Source organism: Saccostrea echinata, unplaced genomic scaffold (genome assembly GCF_033153115.1).
Source record: "Saccostrea echinata isolate AGI-Se365-2 ecotype Australia unplaced genomic scaffold, CSIRO_AGI_Sech_v1 ptg000073l, whole genome shotgun sequence".
NCBI classification, from domain to species: domain Eukaryota; kingdom Metazoa; phylum Mollusca; class Bivalvia; order Ostreida; family Ostreidae; genus Saccostrea; species Saccostrea echinata.
The window spans coordinates 1,112,873-1,140,021 of record NW_026889822.1 but is presented as its reverse complement, the minus strand read 5'-3'; the positions used below and the strand labels follow the sequence as shown (position 1 = coordinate 1,140,021).

At 34.6% G+C, this 27,149-nt stretch overlaps 3 protein-coding genes across 4 annotated transcripts in view; all 3 read right to left on the bottom strand.

Annotated features, from left to right (window-relative positions):
• LOC133176314 (EF-hand calcium-binding domain-containing protein 6-like) overlaps positions 1-10,639 on the bottom strand; it is a 37,393-nt gene extending 26,754 nt beyond the window's left edge. Inside the window, exons 1-6 of the mRNA XM_061311445.1 lie at positions 10,388-10,639; positions 3,457-3,675; positions 1,981-2,054; positions 1,578-1,675; positions 1,293-1,367; positions 833-899 (exon numbers count right to left, since the gene is read on the bottom strand). Coding sequence (XP_061167429.1) covers positions 833-899; positions 1,293-1,367; positions 1,578-1,675; positions 1,981-2,054; positions 3,457-3,675; positions 10,388-10,631 — 777 coding nt within the window. The 5' untranslated portion in view covers positions 10,632-10,639. The remainder of the gene's footprint in view (positions 1-832; positions 900-1,292; positions 1,368-1,577; positions 1,676-1,980; positions 2,055-3,456; positions 3,676-10,387) is intronic.
• Positions 10,640-13,228: 2,589 nt separating this feature from the next.
• LOC133176310 (uncharacterized) lies at positions 13,229-19,979 on the bottom strand. 2 transcript variants are annotated; one of them, XM_061311441.1, is made up of 3 exons: positions 19,686-19,979; positions 18,608-18,671; positions 13,229-14,172 (listed from the first exon to the last, which is right to left on the bottom strand). In XM_061311441.1, exons 1-3 carry the CDS (start codon positions 19,701-19,703, stop codon positions 13,616-13,618), a joined length of 639 nt encoding a protein of 212 aa, XP_061167425.1. In that variant the 5' UTR covers positions 19,704-19,979; the 3' UTR covers positions 13,229-13,615. The 2 variants fall into 2 exon arrangements, with proteins under 2 accessions (XP_061167425.1, XP_061167426.1); XM_061311442.1 differs by lacking the exons at positions 18,608-18,671; positions 19,686-19,979 and adding an exon at positions 15,552-15,826.
• Positions 19,980-23,135: 3,156 nt separating this feature from the next.
• On the bottom strand, positions 23,136-26,984 carry LOC133176330 (EGF-like and EMI domain-containing protein 1). The gene is made up of 6 exons (XM_061311456.1): positions 26,980-26,984; positions 25,279-25,401; positions 24,724-24,830; positions 24,189-24,293; positions 23,804-23,912; positions 23,136-23,364 (listed from the first exon to the last, which is right to left on the bottom strand). The coding sequence occupies exons 1-6, from the start codon at positions 26,982-26,984 to the stop codon at positions 23,136-23,138; spliced, it is 678 nt and encodes a 225-aa protein (XP_061167440.1).
• Between the last annotated feature and the right edge of the window lie 165 nt (positions 26,985-27,149).

Genomic DNA, 27,149 nt, shown 5'->3' with positions numbered 1-27,149 from the left:
TTTAAGAAAGAAGTAATCAAATGAGGCAATTAATGTATCTCAGAACAGGTTAATACCTTCCCTATGGATGGACATAAAAGCAACTGCAGGGGTAAACCAAAGAGAGAAAGCATTATTTGTAATTCTAATCCACTTCTATTCTATTCTAAAGATCAATGTAGGAGAAACTCTCATCTCTAAGTGAGATCAATGTAGGAGACCTCCTCATCTCTGAGATTAATGTAGGAGACATTCTCAACTCTGAGATCAGTGTAGGACATCCCCATCTCTGAGTGAGATCAATGTAGGAGACATCCTCATCTATAAGTGAGATCAATGTAGGAGACCTCCTCATCTCTGAGATCAATGTAGGAGACCTCCTCATCTCTGAGATTAATGTAGGAGACATTCTCAACTCTGAGATCAGTGTAGGACATCCCCATCTCTGAGTGAGATCAATGTAGGAGACATCCTCATCTATAAGTGAGATCAATGTAGGAGACCTCCTCATCTCTGAGATCAATGTAGGAGACCTCCTCATCTCTTAATGAGATCAATGTAGGAGACATCCTCATCTCTAAATGAGATCAATGTAGGAGACCTCCTCATCTCTGAGATCAATGTAGGAGACCTCCTCATCTCTGAGATCAATGTAGGAGACCTCCTCATCTCTAAGATCAATGTAAGAGACCTCCTCATCTCTCAGCGAAATCAATCTAGGAGACATCCTCATCTCTAAGTGATATCAATGTAGGAGACCTCCTCATCTCTAATTGAGATCAATGTAGGGGACATTCTCTTCTCTAAGTGAGATCAGTGTAGGAGACCTCCTCATCTCTAAGTCTCTACTTACCTCATTATCTTTAAAACAAGCCACAAAACTGTCAAATGAAATGTGATCCTTTCCATCCAAGCTATTCCTGTTACCAATAAATAGAAGATATTATACTTTACATATATATGTGGTCATAAAAAAAACACTTGGTATCAGCAACGACTTTCTATCATAAGATGAAAAACATGCAAATTTCTGTCCTGCAAATGTCTGAAGAGTGGCCATTAACCACCCTTGTAACTGGTATGTGTTGTAGCTTACCCTTTTTAATCCCCCCTCATAAGTGGTTTGTATTGTAGCTTACCCTTTTTAATCCCCCCTCACAAGAAGTCTGTGTTGTACATTAATACCATTTTTAATCCCCCCCCCCTTGTAAGTGGTTTGTATTGTAGTTTACTACCCTTTCTAATCCCCCCTTGTAGGTGGTTTGTTTTGTAGCTTACTTCCCTCCCTCTAAGTGGTTTGTATTGTAGCTTACCCTTTTAAGAATTTACTGTACTGTTCCTGTGTAATATACCCCACCAAACTGTATAGAATTCTCAGCAAGGCCTCTCTGCATCAAAATATTAGAAGAATGTTAACAATGTACATTGTGCAGTGCAAACAGGTGTATTCACATTTATTTAGTATACATAGACTAAAATTCAAGTTCACTGATTACATTTCTTCATTGTTAAAGTACTTCAAAAGAGTAAACATGGTAAAACACCAATTACTATATATAAGTATGTATTTATATGTTGACGTTTTTTTAGGATTTGACCTTGACACAACCCCTTTCCCTGTGGGGTCGTTGGCCTTGAACATGTGTCGCAGTCCATAGTATCCAGTGGTCAGTCGGTCTTTGACCTTTTCTGTTACCTGTAAACAGGAATATATATTTAAATACATGTATGTATGCTTATTAAAATCTCATTTACCAAAAATGCAGTGAAACTCAAGGTTTCATAAGATTTGTAGTGGTTTTATTTTCACTCCTTTCACTGGTAACCATTACCCATAAATTTACCTCAAAAAAATATTGAAATGTTGTGATGTCTTTTGTAATAATATTTTTGTCATTGAACATGTTGAAACTGTCAACTTTAAGCTATTCATGAAAATTGGTCCCCATAAATTAAAATAACTCCAAAGTAGCATGAGTAGTTCTGGGTGACTATATGTACCTCCTCGCTGGTGCGTGGGGTGGCGGATGTTACATCCTGTCGTCCTCGTGTCTTGTGTGGTCCCTGGCTGTACTCTATAAAGTATTACAATACAAAAGTATCAGTATAAAGCATTACAACATGTACAATACAAATGTATCAGTTTACACAAGAAGTGATCAAGTGTTAATTATCACTGAAAACTCTCTGAAGATCAATCATTTACAGGGCTCTCAATTCTCTATAATTGGGGCCGTTTTAAGGCCCTATTCCCAATTCAAAAAAAGTACCTTTTTTCCCAATTTACTGTTTTAATTTTCCCGATTGGTCACTTCCCCAAATATTACAGAACATTTAGTAAAATATGTAGTTCCTAAACTTGTTATTCATATTTCTCTATACTACAAAACAGAAATTTAGTTGATAACTACCACCAGAAACTCAATATATAATGAATTTAATGGATATTGTCTAGTTATGATTTTCCCAAATTTCCCCAAAAGGTTGCTAATTTTCCCAATTTTCACGGCCCTGGCCCCAGTCCCAAAAACTTGTGTGAGAGCCCTGCATTTATGAAATGCAAATATATATGTATATATGATATATATAAAAAAAGATCAGTAAGATAAACTGCAAACAAACTCTCAAATGAACCTTTTTTAGATCGGCGAGGATTTGTAAACTGGGAACATTTGTTGCCATGAATTTGATGAACTACAGTCAAACTTTGTTATCTCAAATGTGAAGGGACCAAGAAAAAAACTTTTAATATAAACGAAAGTTCAAGATATTGAGGTTAATATCCATAAAGAAAACAGTGTTAAAGACTTTTAATTCACTACGATATATCCATGGTAATCGAAATATCAACTTTCAAGATAACAAAGTTCAACTGTACCTTATTATTTCAGTAACTGACAGAAAAGACAGTTATGGAGAGAGGCATTCAAAAAGAAATTTGTTGCATATCAGAATGAATAATTTGAACAGAAGTAGTTACAAAAGAAAGCTGGTTTACAGTATTCCACACTGATATCTATCAACTGGGAAAGTGAATTCATGTCAATACACAACTGATTCTGTCATGTTTAATAAGCAGGCGTTTGTTTTAGCATTTAAACACATGATAAAATGCAGGAATAACATGAATACTATTGATAGATATCTGGAACACACTGTCATTCATGTAAGTATGAAAATTAATATTAATATATGTATATCTTTTGTTCCATCACCAATAAATCAGCGATTAAAACTTATACCAAAATCCTGGGTAAAACAGACATAACGATTCATATATAACACTGTCCACTTCAACTTCTACCCTTCCCTGTTATTCCAAAATGATGCTGAAAATGGCTGTTATTATTATTTTCATATTCACACTGTGTATATCATGGTTAAGAACAGTATACTGTGATAAATAAAAATTAATTTATCAGCTGATTAATAAGAGCAGCTCGTTATCAGCTGATGTATATTTCACACAGCAGAAACCTGTCTCTTCTTCAGTGATGGCGTCTAGCACAAGGTTCAACGGAGGAAGTTTTACAACCTCTGCACAGTGCCCTGAACCCTGAGTTGACGGTTTTGTCTTAGTCTCAATCTGTGGCAGAATTAAGGGTTTCTTTTTCTTGTGGACCGATTTTTTTCTCGTGAGTCCCATTCTCTCTGTCGCTGAATGACGGTATTTAAATGGGGGAAAGAATTCAGTCGCTGAAATACCACAGAATTTACAACCACATCCCTTTCCACAGATACATAATAAACAAAATAATGTAGAGATATAATTTCATTTGATTTCCTCAAACTAAAATACCATAGTTCTGTACAAACAATAAGAAGATGGGGTATTTGGCATGTGATCTGCAGGAATCATAGAGTCCAAAACATTTAAAGTTTAAATATCCACTAGTTGGTCGGCTGAATACAGCTGGACAGGCTTTACAAAGTTATGCACATTGGAAAATGTTACATTTATTTTGAAATAACATGTCAAATTTTAATATTTAGGTCCGCTTATCTTGATAAACAAACTATAACATGATGATGCTTCACATAAATAATAAACACCTACAAGATAATGAGGGTATAGTTAAATGCAATTACAAGTACATGTATGTGTATACAGTAAAACTCGTTTAGTACGAACACGGATATAGTAAATTCGTGGATATAGCGAATTTTTCTTGGATCCCCAGCTATATAGATTTAACGAATTTCTTATACAGATATAACGAATTACAGATATAGCGAAGTAATTTCACAGGTCCCGGTGACTTCGTTATAACAGAGTTTTACTGTATTAAAGTAACAGTAGGTTGGAAGAATTGCATTCACTCTCGAAGCAACAGAACCAGAATTTATCCATTTCAAAATAAATCAGTACAAAAAAAAAAATAATAATAAACTGACAAAAGAATTGTTTGCATTCAAAAAAAATATTAACGCTCCATGTGAGGAACGAACCAGAAAATTTTTGAATCCATTGCCATACATGCCAACTTACTTTCCTGATTTTTTCGGGAGTCTACCGTTTTTTAACCCTACCTACCGCTTGTTTACCGATATATTTTTTTAATCCCATTTCTACCGATTTTTAGGAATTCCGGATTTTTTACCAATCCACTTTGAATAATACCACATTTCCGTGTGAAAAAAGATGGCAGTTCGAATGTTTATCGGTAGATATCTGTTTATTGCCGCTGATAACAGGTAATCAACAAGGTGTCAACTTTGCTACCAGTCATTACTGTGGTTTTAATTGCTCCCGATTCTCATTAACAGTGTATATTAACCTAGACAATCATGCCAGATGTGGAAATTTTAGAAATACACATGACAGGATACAAATTTGTGACGAGTTCACACTTAAAAGCAAAATTTGACAATATACGTATAAGCTGTTAATAAAAGGTTTTCAAATTTAGGAAATACTGCATTTCTCACTATAATTACGAACTAAGTCATTGATCATGGAAAAGACACTGCCAAAATCCAACTTGAAAAGATGCGTCTGCAACATAGGCACTATGGTCTGCAAGTACAAACCGTTAGTTATTTTTAGCAGAATTCAAGGAGTGGTTCACAAAAGTTAGAAAGGAGAAGATGTACCATGTCTTTTACAGACTTTGTATGAAAACATTAAAAGTGACTTCTTCTTAGTATTTCCCTTTGATTTAACAAAATTACAAATTATTTGTCTGTGAATTAGTAGCTTTATAAAATGTGTAATTTACCAATAGACAAAACAGTAACTGCATGAACTCTTTTAGTAACTTGCTTTAGCTTATTTGTAATTAAGTTTAACATCCTTATCCATGTAATAATCTGTATGTGTATGACATTGCAAATGGCAGGGGGGTAATGTTTATCTTTATATTAACATATTAAATAATTTTGATTAAAATTTTCTTTTTTAAATTTCAAATAATATTGTTTTTTTTGTTGAAGTTGATAGAGTTCTAAGAAAACCCTATGAAGTAGTGATAATATATGATACAAGGTATTAGACTGATATTTGAAAAAAAACAACAAATACTTATTTTCACGACAAAATGCCACGAATTTAGAACTTCAAAAAATGTCATTATGCGCAATCTTCCCCAAGGAAATTTTCAAAAGTTGGCATGTATGCATTGCACTGGGCGGGTAACGCATACTACTGAGCTTAGTATCATCACTGTACACACATAACTTGAGATTTTAAAATGACAATGAAGCACCGCATTTACACACTGAAATTTTTTTTTTAAAGTTCATTTTTTATATGGTCTCTGGGTCTTCTCTCCATTTTTTTTACAAATGATTGTTTGTTTCTTTGAATTAGAATGCATACAAATAACGTTTGAAAAATCATGGAGAGATGACCCAAAGATAGCAACTTTTTAGAAAAACGTGTTTAAAAATGTGATAATTTGTACCAAATGAATCATCTAGCCTATCAAAATACAATATCGAGAAAATATTTCCCTCTCCTATTTCACAGGAATCGGATACATCAAAAGAATGCTAAAACTTCATGTGACAGAACATATGAAATTTTCACTTTTCAAGTGCGCCCAGATTCCTGCCGTATGCAAATCAAAAGTGCCCTCATTCTTTTACAACTTTTCATTTCCAAAGTTAGATAAGGATGCTTGGAGATCGACGTATTGATTGCTGAAGACTTTTACATTAGTATTTGAGCACTGAGCTCAGAATTGTAATGTAGTATGCTACAGAAGTTTTACTGAGAGCCAGAGACAAAACTGCTGATCTGCCACAAGTGAAACCTTCAGCGTTTTTCAAACAAACGACCATTTTCATCTATTTTGGGAGGGATTTTACATTTAAATCTTAAAAAGAATTGGGATATAATTTAATTAATTTTGGGAAAACATTACCTCATTTCATAGGGGAACTGCCAAGCTAATGGAACATACTTACTTTCAAAAAGTCGTACAGCAGATATATACATGATGCTCGACCCATCTATATTTTAACTAATTAAAATACAAAGCAAACTACTGAGTCTACTGTTACTACCATCGCCTGTTTGACAGTTGCCGCGCTACCGGAAATGAAACATATAAAGTAAAACCTAGGATCAAAAGAGGCAAATTCCGGAATGTTTCGAGCGATTTTTGGAACCCGAATTTCAAAATAACACTCGGCATAAGGAAATGACGAGTAAGTAATGTACGTGGAAACCAATTGACAATTTTTATTATTATTATCATAGTTAAATTTTCATTAATTGTCAATATCTCTCAACTTCATTAGGCCTGAGAAAAAATACGTTTGTTTTATGGTTACATGTAACGTTTACCCCATTCTCTATCCAGAGTTGTCTTTCGCTACGCTCCCAACACCGGGAAGTGGAGTGTAGGGAACGACAACTCTGATTACCCGACCAACCCTAATTTTATGCGCCGACCTAATATTTTTTGTTGTTGTTGTAGTTGTAAAATCCGGAAATTCTGGAACTCTTTGTATATTTTCCTGTCCATTGGTCTTTAGTTTTTTGTTAAAGGGGGGGGGGTTAATTTATGGTTTGAACTAGAGATTTTCGAACTATCTTAAAAAATATTTAGTGTTTCAAGATTATGTCTTTAGGTAAAAAAAAATAATATAATTAAAAGCAAAATCCTACCTACCAACCCTATCTTTTATGAGCATGTAATAGTTAATAATTTATTTTCTTATGCCTTAAACGATCTATAAAAAAAATGAAGTGATAGGGTCCGTAGTTTTGAAAACTTGTATTATTTTTATAATTATTTTTATTTATTTTTTTTTTTTTGTTATTTTTATTTTTTTATTTTTTTTTTTGACATTGGTGGAAGTTAAAAACGCGGTGGGAGACACTAGGAGTATGCTATTGAGCACTCTCATAGTGTCTCGAGAAAGATTTTAAAGTCTTTCTCGAAATAACAAATACATTAAGAAGTCATGTATTACCTGAGCATGTTCGTATAAGCACAGATTTCACGACCATATTTTATCTAAAGACATGACCGGATCTAGAAGGAGTGGGATGGGACGTCCGAAACCCCACACCCCATCTCCTTTACCCCCAGGCTTTAAGGAGGCTGGGGGGTCAACAAATTAACCACAAATTAACCACCAGATTTAACTTAATTTTTTAGATATGATATCTTAAGCTGTCAACTATCATTTGGCAAAGAAAAATTTCAAAAATTTTAGTTTTAAAATTTGATCATTTTCTATATCTTCATATGGAGCTCTTCTTCTAAAGGAGATCAATATAGTCTAAAAATGGCCACAACCCCCCAGTCTCTTTAACGAAAAAATGGAATTGGACCTACCAACCCACCCCCGGAACACGGACCCCTCGTAAAATGCCGGGTAACGAGCGTCATAATTCAGAAGAAAATTGACGAAGGAAATTTTTCCTACCTATCTTTTCGTTTTTTTTTTTTTTTTATTATTTTGTTTTGTTTTGTTTTGTTTTGTTTTTTTGGTTTTTGTTTTTGTTTTTTTTTTTTTTTTTTTTTGGCTTTGTTTTGTTTGTTTGTTTGTTTGTTTGTTTGTTTGTTTGTTTGTTTTTTTGTTGTTTTTTTTTTGGCAAATTCTGAAAAACACCTCGAATGTGCTATAATAACATCACCGGATGCTAAAATTTTAAACAAAATGGAGCTCGCTTCCTATTAAATAAAATACTGGCTAGAGGGTTGATTGTCGTCTCTGAGGTATATTTTAGCTGAATGAAGCTCTACACTCTACAGATAAGAGGGAATCCTACATTTATTTCAATATATGGTCGTCATGGATGCCCTCGTACGTATAACACACATTCGAGGTTGTTTTTCCGATTGCCGAAAAAATCCGAGAAGATGCGATTGAGCCCTCCTCCTCCACCCAACGATTTTTTTTTAGCTTTGGACAAGTTGTTAAGGTTTTTTTTTCTGTTTATCAACAAAAAATTGCGAGTTCGACATTTGTTTGAGTTAGTTTGGACACACACACACCCCCCTTAAAAAAAAATCCTGGATCCGCACATGAAAGACGTCAAGTTGAGAAACCACACGTAATTAATACTGTATATAAAAATTCAAATTAAGGATGCCTGGAACATGCTCAACGATTGCGTTTTTACGCCGCATTAAGGGTTTTAAAACTTGATATAATTATTCGTTTTAATTCTGCAAACATTCTTTTGCTCATGTTCAAGTATATTGCTTTGAGTCAGGTTGAAAACTGCATTTCAATCTAACTGCATACTACATGAGAACCGAGGTTTGAAATCGTGCAATTTTGAAAATTAAACATGTGGCTATTATTAAAAAAAAATAAAAAAAAAAAAAATAATAATAATAAACGACGTTGTGTATTCCAAGTATTTTTTTTTTTAATTAAAGTTAAATATAATAAATCAGATGTTTTTTTTTTTTTAAAGAATGGGAGTTTTTTTAAATTTATTTATTTAGCATATGTAGTAGTTTGGTTGGTTTTTATGGAGGATATGGTGTGTTAATAATTTTGTAAATCCCCCAATCCCCACCATTTGAAAGCTATAAATCAATATTTATTATGTACATGTGTATGAATGAGTGTGGTGTTTATCCCTAAGTATTTTAATAAGCTTAACTGTCATCGATTATGACGTATGTCAAAGTATCTTATCTAGTTATCTTTAACTAGTGATTGTAGAGTAACAATGGTGCGTTTAGTGTACATATGTTTTATCTTATCGTCGGTTATCTGTTATAGGCCGGGTAACGATCGAGTTCGCCTTTATTATCGATGACAGCTCCCTCTATTGTTTGGTGACACGCCGACCTCGACTTTGAATTCTAATGATTCTGCAAAATAACTGCTGTGTTCCAATGCTTCATAGAAATGAATATTTTAACTTCAAAGTAGGATTTACTAGTCTAACCCAACATGCTGGCATAAAATTACCATCAATATAACAAAAGATGACATAAAAGTGAAACATTGGAGAGATTAAATCTCGGTCGTCTCCATAACCGTTTAGAAGAAATACATGCATTATTAATGAGATTTTCTCCAAATAAATTGTTCCACACAGGAGAGATATAGTCTAGATGAATCACTTTATATATAATATATATATTACATACATATTGGAGCGATTCGATTCAGAAAACTTTCCAACAGAGAATTCTAGAATCCCAGAGAAATTAGCTTAGGAAATGTTATCCCTGTGGAATTAGCCGGGAAAATGTTGAATTACATTTTTTTTTTTTTTTTTTTTTTGCCCTCGTTAAGGTACTTTTTAATAGTATTCCTCTAAACGAAGTTTTATTTTTTGTTAGGAAAAAACAAAGATTTAAGAAAAATCTCTCGACGCCGTTGTACAAATTACAAAGCTATGCGATGTCGACGTTGTTTTGATTTTTTTTTCTGAAGAAATGCATTGCACAACTCAAGTCTCATAATTCTCTTGGAATGTGAAACTTTAAAGTCGATCCTAGATTAATTGTTCTTATAGAATCAATAAGAAGAGAACAAATATTGTACCAGAAGTAAGAATAAATACACTGATGGGAGGTAAAGAGTTACAGGGCAGGATAGAAATTGATTTATTGTAGATATATCTGACTTCACTGTACGTATAACACTAAATTAAGTTAATTTTCAAGTATGGCCAAATAGCGCACTAGATGGTTATAGGTACAATAAAACTAATTTTTTTAATACTATTTAAAAGAAAATGTATTTCTCACACGCTTAATTGTGAGTGAAAGATAAGTATGATTCTAAATGATATAAAAAAAAAAGCCCAAAATTGATGAAAAAGAAATTTAAAAAAAAAAACACCTCAGCCCCCCTCTTAGGTCGTGACTTATATGGATAATCTATCAAACTTTGGCTTGAAATGCAGATAGACATAAAGAGAAAATAGGGATTGGTGTTGAGGTTATGATCCCCCTCCTTATATAACCGCAACAAATATTACCTGGCGGCCACTGAAGGATCCGCTCCGGGGCGCTCGCCCTGACTGTGTTATTGGATGACGGATCACCAGTCCCAGAATGCTGGAACTGAAGCGACATCTTGCCAGAACGAAGTCCACTGGCGGATCCAAGAATTGCTAGTTCCTCCTGATTACTCATTCTGGACATAGGGTGTTGAATTATGGGGAGGTTAGGGAACCTCTTAGGTCCCGCGGAGACACGGGGAACTGCCGCCGTGTATGCCATACCCTCCTAGCTCTGACCGTCAACTCCAATCAGTATATGAAAACAACACTTTGTGCAGTTGGTCGTGTTTACATGCCACTGTTTTAAATACCACAATGTAAGCCCGCCGCCATTTTAGTGTACATAATCTCCATGGGAAACCACCTGTGTAAGGTCTTTTATGGACCAATGATTGTCACCCGACCATGTCTACAAAAGGTGTATTCTCTTAAAAAATATCGACGTTTTTAAAATCCTCTCGAGAGCTGTTAAACCCCGACACTGCGGGAGTGCAATAAGAACAGCAGCGATTTATAAAGGTATCCAGTCTTCTCTTAGTGATCCAATACAGATTTAGATTTTTGATGATAAATTATAATTTATAATCCTTATATTAAAAGTAATATAAATATAAACGTAATATGACTGTAACGAAAGTTTTGAGATGAAATATCTCCCAAGTATTTTCTACAAAGCAACATTTCTTTTCTCTTTTAATTATTTTACAGTGTACTAAATGTTGTTGAAAGGATCTAGATGTATATATTGAGTTTTATCTATTTAATTTCAACACAGAATACTATGCAGCTATTTACCCCAGGAAAAATGTCCAAAAACAACAAAGATGGATAGAAATCAAATACACATATTTATCTTACGTTTATTGAACCATCTGGGTTTGCTGAACCTCTCTCATATTCAGCTGACGTTTGATGTTACCTCTCTCACATCTAGCTGTCGTATATGCTGGTACATCTTTCTCATATTAAAAAGACGTCTCTCGGGTTAAGTTGACGTTTGCTGTTGATTTTATCTCTCATATTAAGTAGACGTCTCTCGTGTTAAGTTGACATTTGCTGTTGCTTCTTTCTCACATATTTAGTAGACGTCTCTAGCGTTAAGTTGACGTTTGCTGTTGCTTCTCTCACACATATTTAGTAGACGTCTCTCGTGTTAAGATGACGTTTGCTGTTGCTTCTCTCTCACATATTTAGTAGACGTCTCTCGCGTTCAGTTGACGTTTGCTGTTGCTTCTTTCTCTCTCACACATATTTAGTAGACGTCTCTCGTGTTAAGTTGACGTTTGCTGTTGCCTCTCTCTCACACATTTAGTAGACGTCTCTCGTGTTAAGTTGACGTTTGCTGTTGCCTCTCTCTCACACATTTAGTAGACGTCTCTCGCGTTAAGTAGACGTTTGTGGTTGCTTCTCTCACACATATTTAGTAGACGTCTCTCGCTATAAGTTGACGTTTGTTGTTGCCTCTCTCTCACATATTTAGTAGACGTCTCTCGCGTTAAGTTGACGTTTGCTGTTGCTTCTTTCTCTCTCCCACATATTTAGTAGACGTCTCTAGCGTTAAGTTGACGTTTGTTGTTGCTTCTCTCCCACATATCAAGTAGACGTCTCTCGTGTTGAGCTTTTTCTATTGCATCTCTCTCTCTAACACTGAAGCCGACGTTTGCAGTGTCTTACCTTCCACCTGCCAACTTTCACACATGAGTAGCTCGGAGAATATTAGACAGTGAATGGTACCCGTCAACATCCACACATACCAACATTATACGTAAAGTTTTTCCCACTAGCCGCAATGTTGCAATTAAGAACATACGCAACGTAGTTTGTCTTTTTCCCTGGAGTTGAAGAGTTCCAATACTTAAAGGAACTGTGTGCTTCATTTTAATGTCTATATATGCTAATGTACACTTCTTCTAAAACAAGTTTGGATAAAGAAAACATCTAGAATATATTTTTAGTAATTTTTGTATGTTTTTCTTTGAATTATACAAGAATTTTCATCAATTGATATCTTTTCAATACCCCTGGTAATGTTTGCTGATTTTTTGTCTACGAACATCTGATGGCACTATAATCTTAAATTAAGAATATCTCAAAAACTTATCAGTAGGTAAGGTACGTTGCGTATGTCCTTAAGATAGATCTACAATATGTTAGCTTTTAACATGTTCTTATTTCTTTCTTTGAAACCAAAAGTTGTATTTTCCTCCATTAGAAGTAACTGCATAATGTACAGTGAATGTCGTCAAATCATCATTCACTTGAAAAAAAACATAGATGTAGACTTGACAACGTAATTACGTGTACGCTACATCAAGGAAGTATTTAAACAGTACATAACATTTACTTTGAATTCCCTAAAGTATGTAATTAATTGATCCACTTTTCCTGAAACGGAGGGGGGGGGGTTACTATGTAAAGTTAACATCTCTGAAAATTCCATAGATTCCGGACTCTAATCCCCGACTGCAATGCATCCTTTTTGGTCAAAAGGTCCTGCTTTGAAAGTAATTAAGAGTTATCTCTCTTGACCTGATTTGTTAAAAAGACACACGAGTTTTATAGGAATTTTTATATATAAATAGTAAAAAGAAAATATTTTTTCAAAAAACAACTGAAAAATTTAAATATCAAATAAAATATAATAAACATGATGCGGCGTTTACAAATATACATAGTATTATATAAAACACCTGAACACATAAAGCAAATATAAAATATTGAACACAATGTATAGAAAATTAAGCATAAAAAATACAAAATCTGTAAAAAACTGTAGAATATCATTTACTTGAAAGTAACCCAAAGTACGGTGGGTATCCAATTCGTATAGATCTAGAAATTTAATACTGCAGTCACACAGCATTTGATGAGAGCATGCGTTTTATTGTGGTTTTCTATCGTCCAACTTAAATAATTAAGTTATAACCAAGGGCAGAGAAGATTGCCATGAATATGTACCACATTAAAAAAAACGAACAAAAAAAAACATTATTACCTTATTGAAATCATACCTCAAAGTACAGCTTTAACTTAAACAGTTAAACGCTGACAAAATATTTGAATAAATTTACGCTTAATATAAATGAATAATTTCAGCAAATTGTTGAACATCATTCTATATGACTGGCACAACATTTATGTCTATTTACTGATTCTGAATAAGAAAATGGTACACATCATAACACTTTTATAAAAACCACACAATCAATGACTGATGTCCGACATTTCCTCATCCCCTTCATCATCCATTTCCTCTTCTCCAATGGTTGGCGATTGCTCTAGTTCAATGAGAGACAGAATTTCCTCCGCAAGCGAGACAATTGCGTCACGATCAACTTCCGGTGTTATCACATGATTTATATCACTCTGTTGAGAGTCTAACCAAGTCTCACTTTGGCCCTGCTCCTCAACACCCACGTGATTGTAATCCAGGCCTAAATTTTGGTCCTCAATACCCGAATCATCGGGATCAAAATTATCTTCCCCTGAGAGGTAGTCCGGATTATTTTCTAAGTTTGACAAAATTCTTTGTACATTGAGTGCACGTTGCTGCTCGTATAAATGTTTCTGAAGTCCTACAACTATGGGGTCATCCTCGGCAAAACGCTCAACCTCCACAAGATATCGTAGAGCTTCCGCCGCGCAGTCTCTGTACCCTGTTAGAACGACTTCCGCTTGTTGTAAGGGAGATAATCCTATCATGGCTGGATGTTGTGCTGTGTGTCCAGACATCAGAGAAGGGCTGCTATGAAAATCTTCACCTACAATAGACCAGATCGTATGTTACTCAAGATCACCACTGTTCAGTTGCATGTGTACTTCTCTATAGGTAGTACAGTACATGGTGGTAGAAAATGTACATATTGTCTTTTATCAATTTTCAATCTAAAGTTGAAATGATTACATGACCAATTATAATTTGTCATGTAATCATTTTCAACTTTAGATTGAAAATTAATAAAAGATAATACGGTGAGCCTGGTATTTACATGATATAATCGCAGGGAATATATTAAGTTAGTATATACATGTATTTCCCTGACAATGAAAATAAAAAGTACAAAAATCCATAAAGTTATAAGCTGATTAACAGTACAAATTAAATCCACTGCAATCAGAGACATAAATAATTAATATATAACTTTTACATTCGAATACTACCTAGCTAATGGTGGACCTCTCCAAAGCGGCTAAAATTTCACTTACGATTGAAAAGCTGCATAGATTCACAAAAATCAATACATCTCCATGATTACCAAAAAAACATTTGAATATTTTCCCATTAATCAATTATTGCAATGGCGGATTCAAAATACTGATGAGAACATGTTGTTTGTTTATTAATATATATATATATATATATATATATATATATATATATATATATATATATATATATATATATATATATATATATATATATATATATATATATATATATATATATATATTTATTTATTTATTTATTTATTTATTTATTTATTTATTTATTATTGGGGTGTTATTAGTAGCAAAAAATAATTATGGATCATCTGTAGTTTGACTAGGAAATGTCATGCTGAATTCTTCACCGAATGATGGAATGCACTTACATCATCAAATTCAGAGAGCGCGATTCTGTAGATCATCAGTGATTGATTCAAGGTGGGGGTTGGGAAGAGGGGGGGGGGGTAGAGGGCTGTCTTATAATGCTTAAATTAGAAAGTGATGTACTTTCAATAATTAAAGTCGATTACCCATTTGCAAAAAGTTCGCTTGACGGTAAATATTTTATTAAAATGTCACTCTAGCGAGCTTGTATTTTTAATTCTTTGGGATTATCAAAAGTCAAATATTATATCAGTAAATAAAATCCATTGTATTAAAAATTAATGGTTAAAGATGAATTTATACTTTCTGAGGAGATACGAACTTTGTGCTGTTATTATCAAAGTTCGTCACTGTATGTACAAAATACCGCCTCACACACCTCTTCATATAACAGTGTGTAATAATTATCAATACACCTTTAACCAGATAACTACACGTGTTTTTGTCTTATCTTTTACAGTTATAGTATTTAACGTTGTTTTTCCTGAAATTAAAATTGAATAGAAAATATCAAATGACAAGAAGTAAAGACCGATTAAGGAATACAAACCTGTTAGATACATGTATAAACACTGAGTCCCCCTCATTGTACTGAAATTGTCACTGATATATACACTGTTACTCCTTACAGTTTGTGTCTATAACTGCCTCATAGCTGGGAGTCTGAACTCGTCCGTGTGACTATCTCACCCTACAGGACAGATGTTCCTAGGTCCCACACAATAAATTTGTCCCATTGTATGGCCATGTGTGAATCGCGCCACATGTGTCGGAATGTTTAAGGGGCGGGGTCACGGAGTCGTGATCGGTCTAGCGCACTATCTGGTCACACATGTATGCAAACAAAGTACAGGTAAAAAGCATATAGGTAAGTGTAGACCGGGAACTCGACCCACGCGCCAGTGTTTGTCCCGATACGACATATGGTGAATGACAAAAGTTTAAACGGCCGCTCACCCCAGGTATAAATTTACCGGATCCATTGTCTGTTTTACTTTTGTGTACATAAAGCCGACAGCTTGTGAAACTCACTGCCAAATTTCACACGTTAATTTAAATGTTTTTATTCACAAAGAAATGCTAAAATTTCACTTATATCAAAGTATCCAAATTTAGGAAATAATTTTTATTTGAGTCATTAATAGGTAAGTGTAGGAAGAGGAAATTTTCAGCATGCATTACCAGTATAGGAAATCCCTAAATACAGAATTTATAAGACTTAAAAACTTTTAAGTAAGATTTTGTGATTTACATTCATCATGCAATCCATCATTAATTTTCTTTAAGGCAAAAATTCAGGTGGATGTGGGGCACCTGCCCAAAGAAAAATAATGTGTGCATAAAGGAACCCAGGAATACTGGAGAGAGAGAGAGAGAGATGTACTATGGAAAATGAATATTTCTTATTTAAGGACATACGCAACGTACCTTACCTACTGATAATTTTTCAAGATATTCTTAATTTAAGATAATAGTGCCATCAGATGTTCATAGACAAAAAATCAGCATGCATTACCAGAGGTTTTGAAAAGATATCAATTGATGAAAATTCTTGTATTCTTCAAAGAAAAATATTCAAAAATTACTAAACATATATTCTAGATGTTTTGTTTATCCAAATTTGTTTTAGAAGAAGTGTACAACAGCATATATAGACATTAAAACGTAGCACAGAATTCCTTTAAGTATTGGAACTCTTCAACTCCAGGGGAAAAGACAATAAAGTTCAAACTACATTGCATATGTCCTTAATTAAAGCCCCATTTTCAAGGCACAATATCAAAGGTTTTTGATTTCGTGCTGTGTGGGTATACATATAGTGTAAAATCACAAAACCTTGACGTTGTGAAGATGAAAACGCTGGAATTTCCTTCAACTTACGAGGGGTCTGTGTCCATATGCAATGGGAGAGGGGGTACAAAAGTCACTTTTTAGCTACTTTACTTGTATGAATTTAATTACTCCGAAAATTAAAGGAGGTACGTAGCTTCGTGCTTGGACCACCGCTGCGTATTTTCCGGATTTTTAAGAAGTATCGTACACTTTTTTTTCTGTGAAACTTTGGGCCTTATTGAGAACAATCTGAATGTTAGAAAAGTTGGAATACCTTTACTCGGTGCCAAATAGTTACAGAGGTGATGGCAGGACCAAACACGAGATTAGTTCTCGGTACAGTGTGATAATGGTCCCTTTATCGTAAGAATGAGGAAAACATTATCACCCTAGAACACTGACATGTCCTGCCACCACGCAACCCCACGATTGATTATCGACAAACCTTAACACTCGGCCTGTCAATATTGTGTAAGACAGTGAGTATGTTATTGTAACCGGGAATCTGACAGAACCATTCAAGCTTCTGTCAAACTGACTCAGATTGATAAGAAATGTATTTAATTTTCCATCTTAGAATTTTAATGTATTTCAAAGGTTCCTTTTATTTATGTCTTCTTCACTTGGGTAACTGACATGAGGGGCCATATGCTTTTATTACAGATTAATGTGGTACGTACGGATATCCTCAACTTATTTTCTTTATAATCTGGTTAAAAAAATTATAATGCATTATACGGAGAAAGTCATGCAGCTGTCGCGAAAATATTTTGGCCGAGGCACGACCGCTTAAAATATATCTTATTTAATTTTCTCTGAGGATGCACGTCTTTCTACGGGAAAAGAGGGCTTTTATCATTTTCTGATATTAAGTCTAAAGATTTTTAAAATCAGGATTTATAAAAATACAAAACGAATGTGAACAAAAAGGATATATGCCCGAACGTTAGAGAGAATTTGATCGAACTAGACGTAGAATGTGACCACTAACCATATTGGTCTCGTAAAATTTTTTACGTTCTTTATCTAGATTTAACATGAATTATGTTGCATGAAGCTATTAAGGGGGGGGGGGGGGTCTAGTCATTGAGGTCTGTACTCATATGGAGGGAAAAGGCCGGGGGAGGGGGCATAACATTGAGCTTCCGCAGGCCCGTAGAACGGGGGCAGGGGGGACGTCCCCCACTTATTTTGAGTATAGTATTTTGCTATAGTAAATTTTCCTTTAGATGCCCCCCTCTTTTTTTGTTGCTGTAAGGGCAAGCACTGGTGAATTCCAGGATTTGGACAGTCAAATAGGGTTTTCTTTTGCTCAGATTATTTTGGGACACCCCCCCCCCTTCACACTTTGGTTAGTTAAGTTTTTTTTTTGTTTTTTTTTTTTTTTTTTGCTTGTCAGATTTTTGGGGGAAGTTGGGCCCCCTCCTCACTTCTAAAACCGTTTAGATATTCAAACAGAGTTCATGAATACTTAACAGCTGGTAATTTACTAGAAGTCCATGAAGCAAAGCCATTTAAAAATATATCCAATGGAATTTGTCTTAAGATTTCTCAAAGCCTTGACTTCTGGAGTGGAAAGTAAATGTTTTTAAAGACTTTGATATACCGGTATAAATATTTTGAAATATATTAAGTGTTCTTACCCCCCACCCCACCCTCACCCCCTTAAAGGCAATGAACCTTTGTAATGTTTGTTCTTTAACAAAATGACAAAGAGACGTACATATAACGTAATGATGTACGTGCGTGGTTCTAAACTTTATAAAACCTTACCACAGCCCCCGTCTTCTGTGTTTACATTACTTTGTCCGTGTAGCTGATCATCATACAGTGAACTCTGAAATACAAAATAATTCCATGATAGAATTTAGATATTAAGATTTCGGTTTACCAAATAAATCAGTTCTGATCATGGGAAATCGCTTCCATATTACTAATTAGAAAAAGTACTGAAAAGAATTTCATTTTATACTAAGGTACTATATTAGCGGCTTTACTGTCGAGGTTTTAAGTCATACAAAGGCGAGTCTGAAGGCATTTTCTCGAGACCAACAATTCTAAATGTTCAAATACAAACTGCCATTCAAAACACTGTTAAATGATAACACAATGATTTACCCCTCTCCATAGAAAATTCACATCCATATTCAACTAGAGACTCCCTTAAAAAACATTCAAATATAGGAAAAAATGAAAGATTTTGAAATAAAAATGTAGGAGTGCGCGTGAGCCAATGAAATGAAGGTCTTTGATGCAGGACGCGCGTTCGCCACCATCTGTCGCGTGCGGCGCTTGAAGTATTTGGTTAAACAAAAGCTGGGCCTTCACGGGTGATGAGAGCACATATGGTGAATTTTAAGTTCTATAACACACCATATCTTTTGATTTTATTTATGTTTTAAATTTTTTCATGTCTAATATTTTTTATTTTAAACAAATATTGAAGATTTTGTTATTTTCTTCAAATTAATTTAATTAAATGAAAGCCATACCTTTCACCGCTTAAAATTGAGAATTTCATATTAAATCTTTTACCGATTATTTGAAGTGTAGGTCACATGTATGGAATTTTAAATAAAAATCTATCAATTTGTTAAGATCCTTGGAAATTGTTTTTATCAGTCATTATTTTGGCGACTTTAAAAGCATCTATATATGTAGTTCTTTATTGTGACAATTGAAACATCATTACAGAGAACAAGTACATCTTTAACAGATGCATCAGTACTTAAAAACAATTGTAAAACCAAGAACCGACAAAGGGAGTGGATGTTTTAAGAATTTGACAAAAAAGTTGAATGTTTCACGTAAAATAAATCAATGAAGCAATTTAAGCAAGTATTATACTTACCTGCTTGAATAAAGTCATTCTTTGATGAATGTGCTGACTCAGTTTTTCACAGGAAAATGAGAGAATTAAAAAACGAAAAACATTAAAACCTCCGTATTTTGAGAAATCAGCAGACAAGAGGAGCAGGTGATTGGGGAACGTAATGCCGGACCGGCATTACAACACGGTAATCTAGATCACCTGTACATGCAGCCCCAGAGAGCACCTGCTGGTGTCCTCACATCAAAGAGGCGCGCGTGCAGCTGTCCTCGTGTCAACCAATCACACGCCGCTACCGGAGAAACGCTAGTTTGTGTGTAAATACATCACGGTAAATAGAAATTAAAATTCATAATAATGAAGAAATGTGCAAAGTGTGAAATACTAAACCTGTGTTGTCAATCTCTCTTAAGTAATCTCTGCATAGTAGGCGCAGAAAATCTATAAGTTGGAGTTTATATTTTTGAAACTTTTTTGTTGCTATATGTATAATCAGTGGATTTAATGATTAAAGTTCAACCGCTATAAACGAATGTCAGAAGTTCATGATAAATATACATTTTTGTTAAATAATTTTGACACACAACACAGAATTCATAACCCAACCCCTTTTCCTCTCTCCGTAATTTTCAATTTATTACAACAGAACGGGCACATGTTTGTCTTTAACATTTATTCCCAGAAGGTTTGTTGACATAAATATTTAATAATTCAGTATATGAATGGATCTTTAAGTATTTGGAGATGTTTAGAAATTTAATCGGGTGTCGTCTGACAAAATCTCGGTTGACTGTTGAGCGAATGCTTAGGGTTTCCTAGGTAATAATTAAAGAACGTGACTGCCTCGTGACAGCCGACCGCTAGGCATACGGCGCACGTGTCCGGCACAAGCTAATACGGACATTCCGACAGTAAGCGCACGTGTCCGGCACAACCTAATACACGTCCTGGACATTCCAACAGTAATGTCATATTGTAATTTTTGAATTTACCGGGTGGTAGTAAATACAAAAATTGCAATATGACAACTTGTCATATTGTAATTTTTGTATTTACTACCACCCGGTAAATTCAAAAATTACAATATGACAGTAAGTACACGTGTCCGGCACAACCTAATACACGTCCAGGACATTCCGACAGGAAGCACACGTGTCCGGCACGAACTAATACACGTCCTGGACATTCCAATAGTAAGTACACGTGTCCGGCGCAAACCAATACACGTCCAGGACATTCCGACATTAAGTATACGTGTCCGGCACAAACCAATACACGTCCTGGACATTCCGACAGTAAGTACACGTGTCCGACACAAACACGTCCAGGCCATTCCGACATATTTCAAACGTAAGATGAAAGTTCGATAACTGGAATAATGCTGATAAAAGGTTGAGATACTTGTCCTGAAGTATTTTCTGGACAGTTTTATTGAAAACTTGAATGGAATAAACAGAACAATTAAATCAAACTTTCTTAAAACACCAAAGCAAAAAGAATGACAGAAGAACAGGAATTATATATGTTCTTTGATGTTGTAATGTATTACCCTGACCTGTGTTAGATTGACTTGAATATTGTAATGTATTACCCTGAACTGTGTTAGATTGGCTTGAATATTGTAATGTATTATCTTGACCTGTGTTAGATTGACTTGAATATTGTAATGTATTACCTTGACCTGTGTAAGATTGACTTGAATATTGTAATGTATTACCCTGACGTGTGTTAGATTGACTTAAATATTGTAATGCATTACCTTGACGTGTGTTAGATTGAGTTAGATATTGTATTACCTAATTGAAGAATATGCATTAGATTGAATTAGATATTGTATTACCCATTAAAGATGTCTGTTAGATTGATTTAAATGTTGTATTACCCATGCATTTAAAGAACATCAATTAGATTAGCTTTAATATTGTTCTACCCAATGAAAGAACGTGTGTTAGGTAGACTTAAAGTGACAGTACGGCGCATCTCATCAAAAAACTGACTTCATAAAATTTTCCTACAAGATTTGAAATTTTTTTACTACTCATAAATGTATAAACTTTCAGAAAATTACATTTTTCACAATTAAATAATTTTGGTTAATTCATTAGAATTAATAGTTATTTATGGGACATAAATATTTACATCGCAACGTGTTCGGGGTTCCACATTCCATGCTATGCACGCATGCGTAGTTTTCATAAACAAAACAGCATGGTTAGAGAGGGAATCCCGGTAGGCCTGCTACATTGACAAAGTCGACCAAAAAGAAAAAGAAACTGAAAATAGAACTGAAAAAGCAACTTTCCTGACTAAAATTAAGTTTGGGGATTGATATAATCGTTGGATAAGGAAGTCGGCGACTCTCACGCAGGGCTCGCGAAGGTTCTACTCGACAGGTTTGTTGATACTTGTTATCATTTCTAATTTTTCCATCGCTTTCAAAGAAAAATAAATTAGTGTAAACTCAACATAATAATACACCTATGACTTATAAACATCGTTGCCATTTGAAGTGCTAATTTTATTAACTGTGCAGAAAAATATTTTGTTTGACATTTGCCGCGATAACGTATGATTCGGTGGTTTTTCCTTTCTCGGACCCCAATACACAAAACGTCAACATTTGTACTTTTAATTCTGTTAAATTCGCCTGAAAGCAGACTAAAATCTTTACGATTATTATTTTAGATTATTTTATCAGAAAGTTATGATAATTTGCTTTTGAAAATTGCTTTTACCTCATATTCATTATAATTGTAAACTCTACAGTGTAGGCACGTGCCGTTTTAGAATTCACGTGGTACAAATAAACAGATCTAAGATTGCTCCAGTTCGTACGACCCTTGATTTTCCGGCAGATTCTAATTACGTTAATTTTGTATGAGGAAAGAATATTTCTGTTTCTCATACTGCTTACATCAACTTTATACCTTATTTCTTAATGATATATTGGATAAATTTGAATGAAAAAGCACACGTTTTGCAGCCGTACTGTCGCTTTAAATTTTATATTACCTATTTAAAGAACGTGTGTTAGATTAACTTTAATATAATTCTACCCATTGAAAGAACGTCTGTTAGATAGATTTAGATATTACCCGTTTAAAGAACGTCAATTAGATTGACTTTATTTACAAGAGGATAATAAAGACAAGAATCGCTCTTTTGTACCTTTACATTGCATAAGCGATAGGTTGTATTGAATTGGAACAAAAAACTTTTCAGATGCCTAAGCTACAGTCTTTCAATAAAATAGAATCACACACATATTGTTTGATTCAAAGTAAAAAAAAAAAACAAACAAACACAATGTAGTAAAAAAAAATGTGTTTAATACATGTGATTAAAGTACAGATTTAAACAAAAAGCTCTGATATTAGATGAATACGCCTTAACTGATAACTTAGATTCCACTTGGAATCATGTAGATAACATGATTGTGAGAGACCAATGGGATCCCTTAGTACTACTAACTCATGTATCGGAGCTCTCCATTGGAGCAGAGGGATGGACGGTATATGGATGTGTAAAGGCAAAATCAGCAGAGGATTGCATCACACAAGATGGATATGTAACACCCTGTTCTCTGATAGTGTGTATAGGAAGTCCATAAGGAATAGTAAAAGACGGAATTGTTCTGGTGATCGATCCAGGGTCCGGATGTCGAGATCCAGTAGAGGGACCGATTCTCTTGTTCGTCTTCCTAGAATAATAATAATTTGAATGGCAATCTACCTGTGAGAATGAATTCTTCTATAGGGAGAGGTAAAGGACACAGTTACAGATTTCTCGTTTTCTGGAAGAGATCGATTATTTGGGCATTAGGGGCATGACCTGAAAATCAATATATTATTAAAATCAAGTGTCTACTTTTACACACCATACAATGCATATCATAATCCCTGTCTCTCTGTATGCCCAAGACTAATTAATAATTCTGGATAATTAAAGTTCATTGAGAACTTTATACTCTGAAGGGTCTAGTAAGTAGTATTACTATGTATTAATGCTCAATCATGGGCTTCTCAAACGTACGAACTTCATTTTTTTATGAAATGGGTCACTTTTTTTTTTTTTTGAAATGTGTTATTGATTTATGATCTGACTGATTACAAGTAGCTTAGTAACTATAAAGTACATACATTTTTTTGAAACGTAGGAAAACACACACGGCTATGGCTATTGTTACAACAACAAGAATTCCACACGAACACAACACGATCGTCTGCCATCCCTCCCAGTTATTTTTCTCTATGAAGTAATTAAAGAATTGTAAAAATGCTAGGTGGAATTATCTGTAAAAATCGTTATATACTGAAGTGTCTTGGACGTTCAAATATTCAAATACATCAAGATAGAGCTATTACTCACTATGGTTTTGTTAAGACAAACTGCAGTAAAATATGATTTACTGTGTATTAAGTGCATTGTTATCGTATATATTTATTACTGGCATGTTTTTCCATTATTGCACCTTGTTGTAAACGTAAATTTTCATTTCTACAGAGTATTTTTACATTACTGTACCATGCTGACAGTTGTCACCATAGTAACCTTCTTGACAGACACATGTGGGCGTTCCCGCCACATCGGAGCACCTCCCCTCGTTCTGACATACTCCTCCACAGTTTGCTAAAAAGGAATTGAATATGTAATGTGAAAAAAGATTTTGATTATTGCTCAACACATTAGGCCAACTTTAAAATAATGTTTGCTTGCCCTCTCCCGACCAGGATGAAAAAAATGGGTCGGTAGGTAGGTGGAATTTTTTTCCTAGAAAATTTCACCATCAATGCTGAATTTTCAAAATATATTTTCCTGAATGCATAGAAAAATTGCTTCCTGGAGGTTAAAAAAAGTTTTGAGTCGGGCCATTTTTAGACAGTCGGTCGGGAGAGGGCAACCAAACAATTTTTAAACATAGGCTTAGAAAATGCAGATTCACGTAGTTTTTAGTCATCACAAACACCTCTTAGTCTGACATAATGATAGGGCTCTAAAATGTGTTTTTAATATGATTTGTTATTAACTTTTTTCAGCGTATCCATATTTCTATTCCTACCGATGGCGCAGGCGCCAGTTCCATCATCGCTCCATCCGGGGCAGCATGTCTCGACCACGTGATACTTAATGGCGTACCTTTCTCGTGGAGTATAACAGGTCTGTACTCTGGAAATGGCATCGAATCATAAATTAAAATAGTTTCTAGCATCTTTTTTGTGTTGGTGTTTTTCTGTATATAAAGTTTTGTATGATCATTTGAATTATTTCCTTATTTCTCTCGAGTACGTATTGCTGATTTTATTTAAGATTTTTGACTTAAGGAAACCCTTGTTTACTTTTATTCTTAATTATTTTGCCTTGGATATCATGCAGAGAATCAAAGGTAAAAATTTTCAAATGCAGAAAAGTAAAGGAGACTTATTAATGCTACCATGAATTCAGTTGTGCATTATTGATCACGTTTTTATAATTTGTAACTTTGATTTGCTGTAGTATCCTTTCCGTTATCGTCTTCAAAGCACCTCTCTATTATTTTTTACCGGTACCTGTATACGCCATTTCTAACGTTACTTAACAAAGTATAAAACCTACCTTTTATAACCCCTTTTCTTACCTATAGCGCGTGCACCGTCTCCAGTCCAGGTGTCCACAACTCGTGGTGTACCTCTCCTGACACAGAAAAGCCTGGTTGTATGACGTCATATAGGTCTCCGCTCTCTCACGTTTACACACGTGTCTGAAAAAAATCTATCCTTCGAATCACCGAAGCCCAATTTCATTACATTATTTCCAGCTCTATGCATAAAACAACACAAGTGGCAGAGTAAAAAAAATCTTTGACAGATAAGATTTGGAATGTACACTCATTTACTTGCATGTGCCATTTTCATATAAGGATTAAAGAAGCACCAACTCCTTCATATGATATATCCAAAGTAACATATATAAATCATACATGGAATAAAGTAAACAATGTCCCAATATCCTACTAACCCAGAAAGACTACGAATTTCTTGAATCCTGGCGAGGATAAGCCATAGAAAATAGATGAACATGTCTTCTGTGTTTGATATTTATACATAATACTTCACTGACGGGAAAAAGAAATTAACAACAAAATTCAAAATAACCGTTATCAACCCAAACAAAGACCTGAAGACACCAAAGCACCGCGGGACGAGGTCAGCTGGTCAGGTTAACAGGTGCTTTCTGTACAAATCCAGAAGAACTTCTTTCTCGGGAAAAAGAGAATTTCAGAGTGTTCCAAATTTCTCATAGTAAAGAAGGATATACACATGTGTATGTTTTAGTGTGTGAGTTCACTATTGTATAAAAGGAGATATGTTTTAGTGTGTGAGTTCACTTTTGTATATGTAGGGAGATGTGTTTTAGTATGAGAGTTCGCTACTGTATATAGGAAGATATTTAATTCACTGTGATTTAGAGGGAGATGTGTTTTAGAATATTAGTTCACTGTTACATGTATATGGAAGGAGATGTGTTTTTTTGTGTGAGTTAACTGTTATATAAAGGGAGATTTGTTTTGGTTTGGTGAATTCACTATTGTTTACAAGGACTCGTAAATAAATATCTTGTCATTGGTCATCTGCAACATTATTTTGTTTAGAATTGTTGTGATTGTACATAAGTACTCCGAAGTTGATATTAAATAGAATGATGCTCGATTTTCTTATTGACAAGATCTTTGTTATTTTTGGAAATCAACTCTTCCAACAATCAGTAGGAATTTCAAAGGGTACTTTTTGCGCCCCGTTTTTAGCAGACATTTTTGTATTCATAAAATAGAAAGATAACGAGCGGTTGGAATAATACAAATTTGAAACAGAGCAAACACAGACCTCTAAAAACATCAGAGGTGGGGTCAGGTGCCATTGCGTAGTAAGCATCCCCTGTCGACCGGTTACACCCGCTGTAACGGTCATCAAAATAATTTTCGGTCATTTGATGTTTACTACGGAAGCCGGTAGGTGCCAGGTAGAAAAATATTTTATCTGGCGGCCGCCACATAAATAATTGGCGGCCGCCAGAAACCTATGTGGCGGCCACCAGAAACTTATCTGGCGGCCGCCAGAAAGTTATCTGGCAGCCGCCAGATAAATATTTGGCGGCCGCCAGATAACTTGTTTGGCGCCCGCCAGAAAGTTATCTGGCTGCCGCCACATAATTTCTGGCGGCCGCCAAATAACTTTCTGGCGGCCGCCAGATAAGTTTCTGGCGGCCGCCAGTTATTTATGTGGCGGCCGCCAGATAAAATATTTTTTCTACCTGGCACCAACCGGCTTCCGTAGTTTACCGCATATACCAGCACATTAACAGTATTTATGGTATTCCTTCTTTTTTCTTATAAGAATGTTTGTAGTTTACATAGATTAGCACAGGTGTATTAAATTGTTTTGGAATACAATAAAATTAATTTGAACTAATCTATACATGGGAAAAATATTTTTTAAAGTAAATCAAGTT

Bases quoted from the DNA above. Each gene is read 5' to 3' on its own strand.
- LOC133176310 (XM_061311441.1), bottom strand. The intron at 14,173-18,607 runs GTAAGGTTTTAT...GGTCTATTGTAG, and splicing joins CACAGAAGACGGGGGCTGTG to GTGAAGATTTTCATAGCAGC.
- LOC133176330 (XM_061311456.1), bottom strand. The intron at 23,913-24,188 runs GTACAGTAATGT...ATTACTTCATAG, and splicing joins TGGTGACAACTGTCAGCATG to AGAAAAATAACTGGGAGGGA. The intron at 23,365-23,803 runs GTATGTACTTTA...TTATTATTCTAG, and splicing joins TTCCTACGTTTCAAAAAAAT to GAAGACGAACAAGAGAATCG.